Below are 14080 nucleotides of genomic sequence, written 5' to 3'. Positions count from 1 at the left end.
AATAAGTATTTCTCAAAGGGCTAAGAGCGTTAACTTCCTGTGGCAGCAGAGACTTCTCTTTATGTTATTGAGAAGTGTTTATATCCACCCTCTTTAAGATGAGGGCTTATTCCCCTTTCTTCCCACCAGGAGCAGGAGGTTTACACCAGCATACCGGAGAGTCCAGGTGTGTGAGTGCCGGTGGAGGAGCTCAGACCGGTCGAGGTTGTGTAGAGCTTTGTCTGTTAGCATGCGGAGTTTGAAGTTGATACCATGAAGGACGGAGGCGAAAAGTTCGAATGGATTTCACCACTGTAGGAGAAAAGTTTGTTCCTCATTGTGGTAGTTCTGAGAACTGAAGAGGAAGTGTGCCCGTAAAGTTTTCAACAACGCATCAAGGAAATTGATCACTGATTATTAAAGGGATACTTCACCCATTTGCATGAAGCTGCGTATCATTAGAAGCATGCTAGTAGTGTTGAATGGTCGTGAGTCCAGCCCTCATTTTGCCCTGAGACGAGAAAAATGTGTTTTTCTTTGTTTGAAAGTTTTCTTCACGTGATGCAAAAAGCAAAAAAAAAATTGTTGCAGATCTTGACCATAACAATAACTATAAGATCTGAATTTCCCTTTGGATCAATAAAGTATTTATCTATCTATATCAATATGTGTCTATCTATATGTCTCCTTTCTGTCAACAAACCCCCCAATGATGAGAAAAGTCCATCCTCTCCTTCTCCCTGCTCCACTTTTCAGAAAAAGTGTGCTCAAAGAGGCTGTTTGGAGATGTTCCCTTTATGACATCACAAAGGGCAGTAGCCCCTCCCCCAGGTGGGTGACACTCCCACAGCTAGGTGTTTGTTCTGCCCTCTGAGTCTGCCTTCTCACCGTAAACAATAGGACATGGAGCCAGAAAGCAGCGAGTACACCCGAGCCCTTCCAGAGAGGGGGGGTGGTCAGACACAGCTCATTTACATATTTAAAGCTACAGACACAGAAACAGCCTGTAAAAGATTGAAAACGTCTTTTCTACATTAGTTCATGGTTTCTAGAGGCCATAGTCCTCAAAGCGGGCAGCCCGGGTTTGGAATCTGACCCGTGGCTGTTTTCCTGCATGTCATTCCCAACTCTCTCTCTTCCTGAATTATAGCCACAAATGTTTTATTTATTTTTATTTATTGAATTTTGTTGCATGTGCATAAAGAAAACACAGAAAAAGAAATAAAAACAAAACAAGAACAAAAAGATCCCACCCATAGCAAAACTAACCATAAGTGCTGCGACACAATATACACAATTTTACAGAAATAAATATCTCGACACATATTCCTATCAGACAGTGACACCTCTTTTCTTCCCTCCTTGACATCAGTAAGACAAAAAGTTGTTTAGTCAAGAAGTTAGAGTCAGAGTTTTTGTCGAAAAATGTACATCGGAGACCAAAACCTCCAAAATGTTCCTGATTTGTGATTCACGTCGTGAGTCTGATATCTGAGCTGATATCTGTGATATCCACATGTTGACAGTGGGAACATGAGGGGTCGACCACCGCAGTAATATGCATTTCTTAGCAAGAAAATAAAGGATTGTTAAGAGAGACATTGTGTCTGTATCAAAAAGGTCATCAGGTGCACGATTTAACAAATAGAAAGAAGGAGACATCGTACTGTTTACCATTCACTTCCTCAGTGACAGAGTGTACACCTTCCCAAAACCTTTTCATATAATCACATGACCAAAACACATGAGTAAGTGTACCTTTAAGAGATTTACATGTATAACAAAGGTTGGAGCTGTTGGGGAACATCCCGTGGAGGCGAACAGGGGTAAAGTAAATCTGATGAAAGAATTTGAAATTTTGTTCATGTTTTGAGATTGAAGAACATTTTCTGTCGCAAATCTTGGTCCAGTCACTGGTACTAAATGTTACCCCCAGGTTCTCCAGTTCTGAAAGATTAAGACGAAATTTGTTCCCTCTCATACGGGTTTCAAAAAAATGACGAATTTGGAGGTATTTATCAAATTCATTAGAAGGAATGCTAAACTCTGTCAAAACCTGCTCAAATGACTTTAAAGAGTCAGAGGTGAAAAGACTGGTGAAATCTAGGATGCCTTTCGATGTCCATTTTAAGAGACCAACACTCCTAATCTGAGGAGAGAAATCGGGGTTCAGCGCTAGAGGAGACCAAACAGAAAAAAATAAGGGGATGTTCAAATATTTTCTAACATCCCTCCAAGCCAATAATGTATTGTAAACAACAAAATTAGATTTAACACTGTGTATATTGTAAATAAAAAGAAGACAATCCAGTCTAGCCACAAAGTTCTTTAACTGGAAAAAAATGTGTACCGTAAATTCCGTACTATTGAGCGCACCTGGATATAAGCCGCACCGGCTAAAAATAAGTAAATAAATGTATTTGTACATATATAAGCCGCACTTGATTATAAGCCGCAGGTGTCCACGCTATAACAAGAGCTATTTACACAGACTTAGGCTACCGGTAACATCCGCAAATACTGTAGCGTCCGTACGGACGTTAAAGGACGACGAGAGCGTTCAAATAATAACTTAATAACCCGATCACTGTCGGCCGTGACCACGCCGTTTACAGCAGAGAGCAACACATCACTTGCCGTAACAATCCAACTCTCTCCCCCAGCGTTCTCTCATACAGCCACTCAACACGTTCTCGCTGGTGCATTCACTGACTCTCCACATAATCGGAATTATGAACACATTATCAACTACTGACTTTACAACATGAACCGTTACAATACGAAGCCTAGCCGACGGTGTCTGTAACACGGCTGATGAAAAAGATGACCGTAATATATTTCACAAGAAAAAGTCCATCCATTCACTGCCTCAGAATGACTTCATTACTCACTTCCTCAGTCTCTGTTGTCGCTGTCAGTGTCATCTTAACGTGCAGCAGCTCTGTTAGCTTCTTTGACAGCCAGGTCGATCGCCGTTAACTTGAAAGCTGCATCATATGTATTTCTCCGTGTGTTTTCCATCATGAGGGTGCGTGCATGAAGCGCAAAATGACTGATATTAAGATCCGACGTGACGAAGTCAAATGTTTTTGCGGCAGAAGCTCATTGTCCCCCATAAAAAATCCATGCATTAGCCGCACCGGAGTAGAAGCCGCAGTGTTCGAAGTGTGAGAAAAAAGTAGCGGCTTATAGTCCGGAATTTACGGTAATCTAAAAAAATATTGAAAATGATGTTTGTTTTCTTCTTCTTCATGTTAACTTGTCTTTTCAGGTGATCTTGATCTTGACGTTGTTGCTCACTAGAATCTGACAGAAGCATCCGGACCTCCTGAGTTTTCAAAGAGGACTGAAGCTTCACCTTCATCATTTTCAACCTGAGAACAGAAAAAAGCAACAAACCAGATTTTCTCACATAAAGACACAATTATATATCCCTGCTAGATAAAAAAAAAAAACTGGAGTTATACTTCATTTAAAGAAAATTCCACTCTCAAATATCAGAAAAATCAGCTGTTGATTAGTTTTTTAAACTCACAGAGTTGTGATCTGTCTGCGTTTTGTTCCCTGTGAAGACAAAAGAGTCAACTTCAGTTTTCACATTGTGAACCACATCAAACTAATAACACTTTCAAACGTTTCTCACCTTTGGTTCTCGCCCATATGATGACTGTCACAGAAATGATGAGGAGTACTGCCAGTCCCACAGACACAGAGACCAACATGATCCAACCTAAACCTGAGAGTAAAAACATTCAAACCTTTTTAACTGCAGTGTTTGTTGATCTGATAGATAGATAGATAGATAGATAGATAGATAGATAGATAGATACTTTATTGATCCCGAGGGAAATTCAATTCTGAAAATCAGTAGCCAAGCTTGAACTGAACTTATGATTTAGGACTAATTTATGCTTCACTAACATTTAAGGTTTTCACAGGAGCTGAGTTTCAACATGGCCAGACATTACAATGTCAAGCTTACACCAAGCTCCGAGTAGCTGTAAAGTCTTCTGGTTGTCATGGTGAATCATTTAAAGGCACAGTACATAGATTCTGCCACCAGGGGGTGCTCAATCAAAACAATAACAAAAGATGATGCTGATGCTGAAGGAGATGAGAGTTCTCTATGTTTCTCAATTTTAATTCTAACTAGACAATTCCTGCAGAAATTGTGAGGGTGGTTGCCATGTGTGTGTCTGTGTATGCGTTTGTGAGACTGCAGTAAGTGTTTAACTGTAGCTAACAGCTAAAGCCTGGTTCACACGGCAGGATAATTACGCCGATTTTGGCCCCGATTCTCCCCTTACGATAATCTTAAAGACGCCCCGATCATCATAAAATAATCTTATAAGATCATCCTGCCGTGTGTGGTGTGTTCAGACCGTTCTCGTCTGGTCGGAAGAATGTCGGGACCGCTCCGATCTTAAATCGGGGATATTCAACATGTTGGATTGTTTTGGCCCGATTTCTCATCATGCGTGGTGTCCCCCAAGGGGAAAACCTGCATGAGGTTGTTGACTGTGACGCGTAGCCAATAAGAAAGTGAGATGACGTTACGCCGAGGAAACACCGGTAGCAAAACAACAATAACTACTCACCACCATATCATCATGTAGCAAGTACAGGTCATGCTCCCATAGTCTCCACTCTGTGACCGACGGCTCTTTTTAAAAAAACCTTTTTTTTTCAGATAAAAACACAGCACAAACAGGGGCGCGCTGGTGACGCAGCGGTAGCACGCGGCCCATGTATTGAGGCTCAATCCTCGCGCGTCCGGCCTGTGGCTCATTTCCCGCATGTCTCTCCCCACTCTCTCTCCCTGATTTCCGCCTCTATCCACTTTCCTCTCAATAGACTGGTGTAGTTTTGAGTCCTAAAACCAGGAAGTGAGTTAGCATTTTAGCACCATGGGTTCCTAACCCAATGGGGATTTTGAATGGGTTTGTGTTTAGACGCATGAAATAAGATCTGTGGTTAACAAAAGCTGAAGAGATGTTGACGTTTTGTTAGACGGGATAAACTACGTTACCTAAGACCCCACTTGTGACTTTTAAAGTTTTTACGCAAACTTTAAACGGCGGTTGCTAACGAGTAGCTAACTGAAACTACAGTGGTTGTCACAGACATTAACCGTCATCACGCCGGGAACTCTCTCCCTAATCCTCCTTACAGCCTCTAGTCATGTTTTTCAGTGCTCTTGCAAATATTAGGTTAATAAACAACTTATTAAGCTAACGTTTAGCTAGCTTGTCAAATCCACTGATTAGATCGATGAAGCATAACGGTCCTGACGTCATTATTAATCAACCACGGTGTAGTTCACTAGCGCATAACGTTCGCTTTTTACTTCTCTCGGCTGCATTAACTCTTCAAACTTAAATGATGTTCATCTGTAAAGATTATCCCGCTAAACAAAACAACAACGCGTCAGAAACGTGTGTTTGACACAGAGCTTATTTTCTGCAATGATCCAAAATCCAATGCAAAAATCCCATAGACAAATTTACGTAGGAACCACCGGCGCCATTTTTTCGGGTTGGCCTACAAAAATACGTCATTACTATACCAGTCTATAATAAAGGCAAAAAGGCCAAAAATGAATCTTAAAAAAAACAAAAAAACAATCGCCATTGCATCCTCTTCGCTAGTTTGTTGACTCTGGAATCACGTTTCATCTCGAGAGGTTTTGCAAGATTTCCCGTCTGATCGGGGGACGTTCGCGAGTGAAATCGGTTGGTGTGGTGTGTGGATGTTGCCGTGTGGCCGCACACCAATCACTGTACGACCGAAACTGTAAAACCTCCGATTATTTATCGCCATGTTTGGTCTCTAAAGTTTTGGAAATCGGCCGACAATTTTAAAATCCGGCCGTGTGAACCAGCGTTTAGACAGAACTCTGTCCCACTCAAAATATGATGTCATCACTGTCACTCTGAACACCTGCTGCTCTCTGATTGGTTGACAGTCAGCTTTGATCAGCCAGAACATTCCATCAATTCCCACTGCTCGCAAAACCTCAAATATCTTGAAAACAAAAAATGGTATCACTGGTCCGTTTGGACTGTGAGCGACAGCACAAATAGACGCACGTTTCAATGTATTTTATTTTCATCTAGCATTCAGACTGAGACTACAGTGGCGATTTTAAAACATGAGTGAAAACTGTGAAAATCTGGACGTCAGTTAGAGTGAGAGCCCAATGTGTGTGTATGTGGTGACTGTCAAACAAATGCCTCCCCTGGGTGACTGGAACATTTTATTTTTTTATTTTTTGCTTTATGAGTGAGAGGACACTCAGAGCTTTCTTTTGATGTATTTTGTTTGTATATGCGAGCAACAATGACTTCAGGATTGCAATTTACAAATGTTTTTCCAAAACTCCCTAATTTGGATATTTTAATGTAAAAATTTGAATTAAATTCTGCAAATTGAAAATTTAAAAGGTGACCTGAAGGCTGGTTTACTTACTGGCCATTTAATTAACAAGGACCGTGGAAAGGCACAAACATCAACATTACTTGTGTAAAACACTCGAACACACACACACACACACACACACACACACACACACAAAGTCACACACTCTGCTCCAGGTCTCCTTTTAGCATAAAGTGTTAAACTTCAGCAGAGTGGTTTTGAAATTAATTTAGGATGACTTAAAGCATATCCAAGACAGAACTTCCTGCAAGTGTTTCCTCCTAGTATTCAGCATTTTAACTTTAACGATGCAAACGTTATTTTACATATAGCCTTTGTGTGGAGTCTTAGCATATGTGCATTGTGATATGAATTCATGTTTTATTGTATTGTGTATGTGTTCTGTCTTGACCTGCCCGGGGACTGCAGATGGAAATTAGCATACTGTTATAATCTGGTATGAAGCATCTTTTCTCTGTGAGATGAATGTTATTTTTATACATGGTCCCTGACAACTAAACTTATAAACTAAACTTCAAAAATGTCCTCTGTTGGTTGGTGTGTAATAATGCTCAAGTCCCCTGTTAGATACGTACGCTAGTGCACACACATACACACAGACCACACATGCACACACAGAGACAGACACACAAAAACACAGACACATACTCACTATGAAACACCTAATAGCACTTTTTGAGATGTTTATTCACATAAATGATTATTACTCCTGTTAACATATCATAGTTATTTATTATTATAGTGCTATATGTTATTTTAAGCCTTGTTGATATTTTCAATAAAGCTTTGAATTGACAGCTACACCGAACAAAGCAATACGATGTGACATCATTTACACCTCCCAATCAGAGTGTGACATCACAGGAAAATGGCCGCTGTGTGAATGTGGTCTGTGCTCTACCTGGTTTCTTCAGAGTTTCGTAGTCCGTCATCTCGTTTCCTCCTGCTGATGTGCTTCCTTCTCATTTGTTGAAGATGATATGAAGGAACAAAAATAAAGATGAAATAAATCACTTTAACTGACTGAAGTCACATTAATATGATAAGAAATGTGATTACTTTAAATGTAATGTTAGTAACTCTACCTGTTTTCACACATGGTAACCCGGGGTTGACATTACACAGCAGAGTTTGTCCACTCTGATCCGTCACGTTACAAAACAACAACTCATTAAGCTTTGACTTCTGAACTTCAGTTTTAAATGTCACATTGGCTGCACAGGTATGTTTCTGTTCTGATATATCTGTCTCATCACCCTTATAATACCACTGCACTGTGTGGGCACACTCTCCATATCTGAACACAATGCAGTAAAACCTGAAGGGATCATCCAAGGTAACTGGTGAAGAGAGGTGAGAGAGAGAGAGAACAGAAGAGTTGAGTTAACCTTCCTCACTTTATAAAAGACTTATTCAAATGTTTCAGGATCGTTTTAACAAGAGAGTCTGATTAAAAATACTGATAAAACACTTACTGTCAATAACATTCAGCAACACACGAGCATCTGAAACTTGTTCTCCTGATCTGAACTGTCTGCAGGTGTAACGACCGACATCGTCACGTTTGACATTTTTAATAACCAGAGAACAGTCCTCTGAAACACTTAGCCTCTCAGCTTCAGCTTCAGCTATCTTATTGTTACTTATAGTCCCGTCTGTAACCAGCTCTACTGTTTCCCTAATATCACGACTGAAAAGCCAAGACGTCTTCTCGCATCTCGTCTGATCTTTGATCACATTTCCACAAGGCAAAGTCACGTCCTCTCCATGTCTGACAGTGAAGGAGGCGACATCAACTCCACTTACAGCTGGTGAAGATTAAAGAGAAATATTAAAAAAACAAAATTAATAGTTTTGTAAGAGGAAGCAAAAAGATGTCTGACTGAAATCGATGTCAGCCACTTAAACAGGTTAAAAACATCTGCAGTCTGTATTTTTAGCGTTTGTGTGTTTAAGTCAATTCTTACCTGTAAACAGAAACATCAGAATCACAAATAAAGACATTTTAATCCTTCTGAAGTGACGGATCTCACTTCAAGCTCTCTCGCTCAGACACCCTTTACTCTCAAAGACTCCAAGTAGAGAGTTACACCATCAACTTCCTCTTTTTTTACTTACTTTTAGCAACTTCTTCTTTTGACTCTTTTTTTCCTATTCTTGCCATTTTCTCTTGAACTTGACTAAACAGGGCAGCTGTGACTCAGCATGATCCTACGTCAGATATCAACAATAAAAACCCTTAAAGGACAAAATGTAAGAAGAGTCTTCATAGTTTAATACAGTTAAAAATCATTGTCCTACACGGATGTGACGCCTCCGGCTCATGATGCTGTTTGGTGACGAATGGGGAGGTTGAAGTGAAGTGTTTTGTTGAAGTGTTTTCTTTTGCCTCTGTGGAATGGGATGTAAAAAATAAACAATAAAGAAGACACAATGATAAAACACAGTTTAGCACTTTAACTACATAATTAATCAAATCAAATCAAACGTACCCGTTTTCTCACATGGAGACTCAGAGTCGGAATCACACGTCAGAGTTTGTCCACTCTGATCCGTCACGTTACAAAACAGCAACTCCTCAAAGTTTGTCCTCTGAACTTGAGTTGAAAAGGTCACAGCGGATGAACAGGGGTACTGTTGTTGATTTAATATATCTGTCTCATCACCCTTATAATGCCACTGCACTGTGTGGACACACTCTCTGTATCTGAACACAGAGCAGAAAAAACTGAAGGTGTCCTCCATTACAACTGTTGAAGAGAATAAGAGAGAAAGTTTAACTTCCAAACCTTGTTCATGTAATAAAAAAAGACATGATATTTAAATTTATGAGTCATCACTTACTGTAAATAGCATTCAGCAACACACGAGCATCTGGACCGACTTGTTCTCCTGATCTGAACTGTCTGCAGGAGTAACGACCGACATCGTCACGTTCGACATTTTTAATAACCAGAGAACAGTCCTCTGTAACACTTAGCCTCTCAGCTTTAGATCCAGCATCTTTACTTATAATCCCGAGTGTAATCAGCTGCACTGTTGTTTTTAAATCACGACTGAAAAGCCAAGACGTCTTCTCGCATCTCGTCTGATTTTTAATCACATTTCCACAAGGCAAAGTCACGGCCTCTTCAAATCTGACAGTGAAGGAGGCGATATCATCTCCGCTTACAGCTGGTGAAGATTAAAGAGAAATATGTTTTGTCAGAAGAAGCAAAAAGAGGAAGCAAACTTTGATGTCTGACTAAAATCGATGTCAGCCACTTAAACAGGTTAAAAACATCTGCAGTCTGTATTTTTAGCGTTTGTGTGTTTAAGTCAATTCTTACCTGTAAACAGAAACATCAGAATCACAAATAAAGACATTTTAATCCTTCTGAAGTGACGGATCTCACTTCAAGCTCTCTCGCTCACACATCCTTTACTCTCAAAGACTCCAAGTAGAGAGTTACACCATCAACTTCCTCTTTTTTACTTCCTTTTAGCAACTTCTTCCTTTTACTCTTGCCACTTTCTCTTGAACTTGACTAAACAGGACAGCTGTGACTCAGCATGATCCTACGTCAGATATCAGCAAAACAACCCTTAAAGGGACCCCAAAGCGTTCCCAACGTTGCGGATCACAGACAGAAATGATGATGAGTACTGTCAGTCCCATAGATACAGAGACGAACATGATCCAACCTGAACATGAGAATAAAAACATTCAAACCTTTTTAACTGCGGTGTTTGTTGATCTGAAAATCAGTAGCCAAGCTTGAACTGAACTTATAATTTTTGACTAATTTACAATTCACTAACATTTAAGGTTTTCACAGGAGCTGAGTTCCAACATGGGCAGACATTACAATGTCAACCTTACACCAAGCTCCTAGTAGCTGTAAAGTCTTCTGGTTGTCATGGTGAATCATTTAAAGGCACAGTACATAGATTCTGCCACCAGGGGGTGCTCAATCAAAACAATAACAAAAGATGATGATGAAGGAGATGAGAGTTCTCTGTGTTTCTCAATTTTAATTCTAACTAGACAATTCCTGCAGAAATTGTGAGGGTGGTTGCCATGTGTGTGTCTGTGTATGCGTTTGTGAGACTGCAGTAAGTGTTTAACTGTAGCTAACAGCTAAAGCCTGGTTCACACGGCAGGATAATTACGCCGATTTTGGCCCCGATTCTCCCCTTACGATAATCTTAAGGACGCCCTGATCATCATAAAATAATCTTATAAGATCATCCTGCCGTGTGTGGTGTGTTCAGACTGCTCTCGTCTGGTCGGAAGAATGTCGGGACCGCTCCGATCTTAAATCGGGGATATTCAACATGTTGGATTGTTTTGGCCCGATTTCTCATCATGTGTGGTGTCCCCCAAGGGGAAAACCTGCATGAGCTTGTTGACTGTGACGCGTAGCCAATAAGAAAGTGAGATGACGTTACGCCGAGGAAACACCGGTAGCAAAACAACAATAACTACTCACCACCGTATCATCATGTAGCAAGTACAGGTCATGCTCCCATAGTCTCCACTCTGTGACCGATTCAGATAAAAACACAGCACAAACAGGGGCGCGCTGGTGGCGCGAGGCTCAATCCTCGTGCGGGCGGCCCGGGTTAGCGTCCGGCCCGGGTTAGCGTCCGGCCTGTGGCTCATTTCCCACGTCTCTCCCCACTCTCTCTCCCTGATTTCCGCCTCTATCCACTTTCCTCTCTATAATAAAGGCATAAAGGCCAAAAATAAATCTTAAAAAAAAAAAAAAAAAAAAAAACACAGCACAAACAATCGCCATTGCATCCTCTTCGCTAGTTTGTTGACTCTGGAATCATGTTTCATCTCGAGAGGTTTTGCAAGATTTCCCGTCTGATCGGGGGACGTTCGTGAGTTAAATTGGTTCATGTGTTGTGTGTGGATGTTGCCGTGTGGCCGCACACCAAACACTGTATGACTGAAACTGTAAAACCTCCGATTATTTATCGCCATGTGTGGTCTCTAAAGTTTTGGAAATCGGCCGACAATTTTAAAATCCTGCCGTGTGAACGAGCCTTTAGACAGAACTCTGTCCCACTCAAAATATGATGTCATCACTGTCACTCTGAACACCTGCTGCTCACTGATTGGTTGACATTCAGCTTTGATCTGCCAGAACATTCCATCAATTCCCACTGCTCGCAAAACCTCAAATATCTTGAAAAGAAAAAATGGTATCACTGTTCCGTTTGGACTGTGAGCGACAGCACAAATAGGCGCACGTTTTGATGTATTTTCATCTAGCATTCAGACTGAGACTACAGTGGCGATTTTAAAACATGAGTGAAAACTGTGAAATTCTGGACGTCAGTTAGAGTGAGAGTCCAATGTGTGTGTATGTGGTGACTGTCAAACAAATTCCTCTCCTGGGAGACTGAAACATTTTATTTTTCTATTTTTTGCTTTATGAGTGAGAGGACACTCAGAGCTTTCTGTTGCTGTATTTTGTTTGTTTGTTTGGATCGCGATTTACAAATGTGTTTCCAAAACTCCCTAATTTGGATATTTGAATGTAAAAATCTGAATTAAATTCTGCAAATTGAAAATTTAAAAGGTGACCTGAACGTTGGTTTACTTATTGGCCATTTAATTAACAAGTACCGTGGAAAGGCACAAACATCAACATTACTTATGTTAAACACTCGAACACACACACACACACACACACACACACACACTCTGCTTCAGGTCTCCTTTTAGCATAAAGTGTTAAACTTCAGCAGATCATCATAATTACAGCATCAACTTCCTCTTTTTACTTCCTTTTAGGAACTTCTTCCTTTTACTGTTTTTTTTTTCTTTCCTATTCTTGCCATTCCCTCTTGAACTTGACTAAACAGGGCAGCTGTGACTCAGATATCAACAATAAAAAATCTTAAAGGAGAAAATGTAAGAAGAGTCTTCATAGTTTAATACAGTTAAAAATCATTGTCCTACATGGATGTGACGCCTCATGATGCTGTTTGGTGACAAATGATAATTTGTAAATGATTTTTTTACTTTTCTGTCGCCCTCATAGACGTTAACCCCACCTTCTGGAAAGAAAACATGGCATTATAATTCTTCATAACAAAAAACAAATTTTATTTTGAATGTTTAATGTTTGTGTTTAATGTGCTGTATGTTTAACATGGAGCATATTTGACAATAAACAACCTTGGACCTGAACCTTTAAAAAATCAGCACATCATGATCTCACCTGGTTCTCCATCTGAGGACTGAGTCCTCAATCCAAACAGGAGTATTTTGTTCTTGTACCCATCCGTCACTTCACACTTTGAATTGTGTTTGGAACGAGAAGGAATCATCACGGTCTGCTGACATGCTCCAGTCGGTGCTATTTCATCTCCTCCCTCAAACAGCCACCTCACTTTGTGTCGACACAAATCAGGTGCTGCCACAGAGCAGCTCAGTGTCACCTGCTCACTTTCTTCACGTTCAGTAACTGATGAAGAACAAAAAGAGAAAAGAAAATTTTTATATTTTAGATCGTTCTAAAAAATACACTATTTGATCTGAAGAGACAAACACTCACTTTGAATAACAGACAGAGAAAGCTGAGTTTCTGGTGAACCGGTTAGTTGACAACAGTACAGACCAACATCCTTAGCTGTGACTTTCCGTATAACCAGAGAACAGTTGGCTGTTAGATTCAGCCTCTCTGGGTCCAATTGAGAGTTAGGGACCATCTTCCCCCGTGTGACCAGATCTACAGGGGTGTGTTTTACAAGGACCCAGCTGATTTCATCACACGTGTTCTTCTCATTCATCTCATGACCTGAAGGCAACATGACGTCATCCCCGTCTCTGACGATGAGGGAAATGAATGAACCAAACTGTCCAGTCACTGCTGTTTAAAAAGACAACAGAAAGAAATGTCAACATGAGCTCTCATGCAAGTGTCATGTCTAATAATAACATAGTTCATAGCTTTAGTTAAAAACATTTTTACACATTTTGTCACACGTAGAACCCATTGCCTATCATCTGACTTTAATACAGCCAGTCGGAGCATCACTGATCATCTACTCCCAGTGGCTTCAACACACCAGTTGCTGTCCCAAGCTATTTGGGGATTATAAAATACCCAGCAGTTGGTAATGGAGGACTTCCAAACAATACGTACTTTCATGCACTTAAGTGTTTAAAGTCCAGAAAGCAACTTCCATAGTGACAAGTGTATATAGTGTTGAGTGACGCTGTCTAAAAGCAGACTGTTGGGCACAACACCTCCACCCATCCAATTCGGGGCTTGTCGCCATTGATTGTTAAAACACTCCCCAAGTGAGTGGTGTCAATATGATTATTTTACTGATCTTGGCACTTTAATCAATGTCACTTTAATAGGTAAAATCATCAATCTTCATCAATGAATGAAATGTCATACACAACACATTAAAAAAATAATTCTTACCAGAAACCAGCAGCGTGAGAATCACAAGTAAAGACGGTTGAATCCCTCTGACTCGATGCATCTCGCTTCTTTGTCTCGTCCTCTTCTTGTTGTGCTTTTCAAAGTGTAACTTCCTTAATAAACTAAGAGGCTTCCTGAGACTTCCATTTATGTTCTTAAGAACTGTTTTCACCCACCCACTTTAGGTTGAGACCTTATCTGCCATTCTTAAGGCACACCTCCGAGAACAG

The 14080-nt window shown here is 40.4% G+C and overlaps 3 protein-coding genes across 2 annotated transcripts in view; 1 reads left to right on the top strand and 2 right to left on the bottom strand.

The window, feature by feature from the left end:
• Positions 1–14080, top strand: part of LOC306835694 (cytochrome P450 2K1-like) — a gene marked incomplete at both ends in the record, with an annotated part of 41197 nt that overhangs the window by 12495 nt on the left and 14622 nt on the right. The gene's annotated exons all lie outside the window — the stretch shown is intronic.
• Positions 1–14080, bottom strand: part of LOC306832344 (uncharacterized protein) — a 41505-nt gene that overhangs the window by 19670 nt on the left and 7755 nt on the right.
• Positions 8739–13958, bottom strand: LOC306833228 (uncharacterized protein; the record flags this gene model as incomplete). Its single annotated transcript, XM_079358358.1, has 7 exons — positions 13851–13958; positions 12972–13286; positions 12636–12881; positions 9262–9591; positions 9084–9167; positions 8910–9014; positions 8739–8746 (listed from the first exon to the last, which is right to left on the bottom strand). The coding sequence occupies exons 1-7, from the start codon at positions 13909–13911 to the stop codon at positions 8739–8741; spliced, it is 1149 nt and encodes a 382-aa protein (XP_079214484.1). The 5' UTR covers positions 13912–13958.

The sequence above is a fragment of the Symphodus melops genome (assembly GCF_947650265.1).
Source record: "Symphodus melops genome assembly, chromosome: 1".
Taxonomy (NCBI): domain Eukaryota; kingdom Metazoa; phylum Chordata; class Actinopteri; order Labriformes; family Labridae; genus Symphodus; species Symphodus melops.
This window is presented reverse-complemented; position numbering and strand designations above follow the sequence as displayed.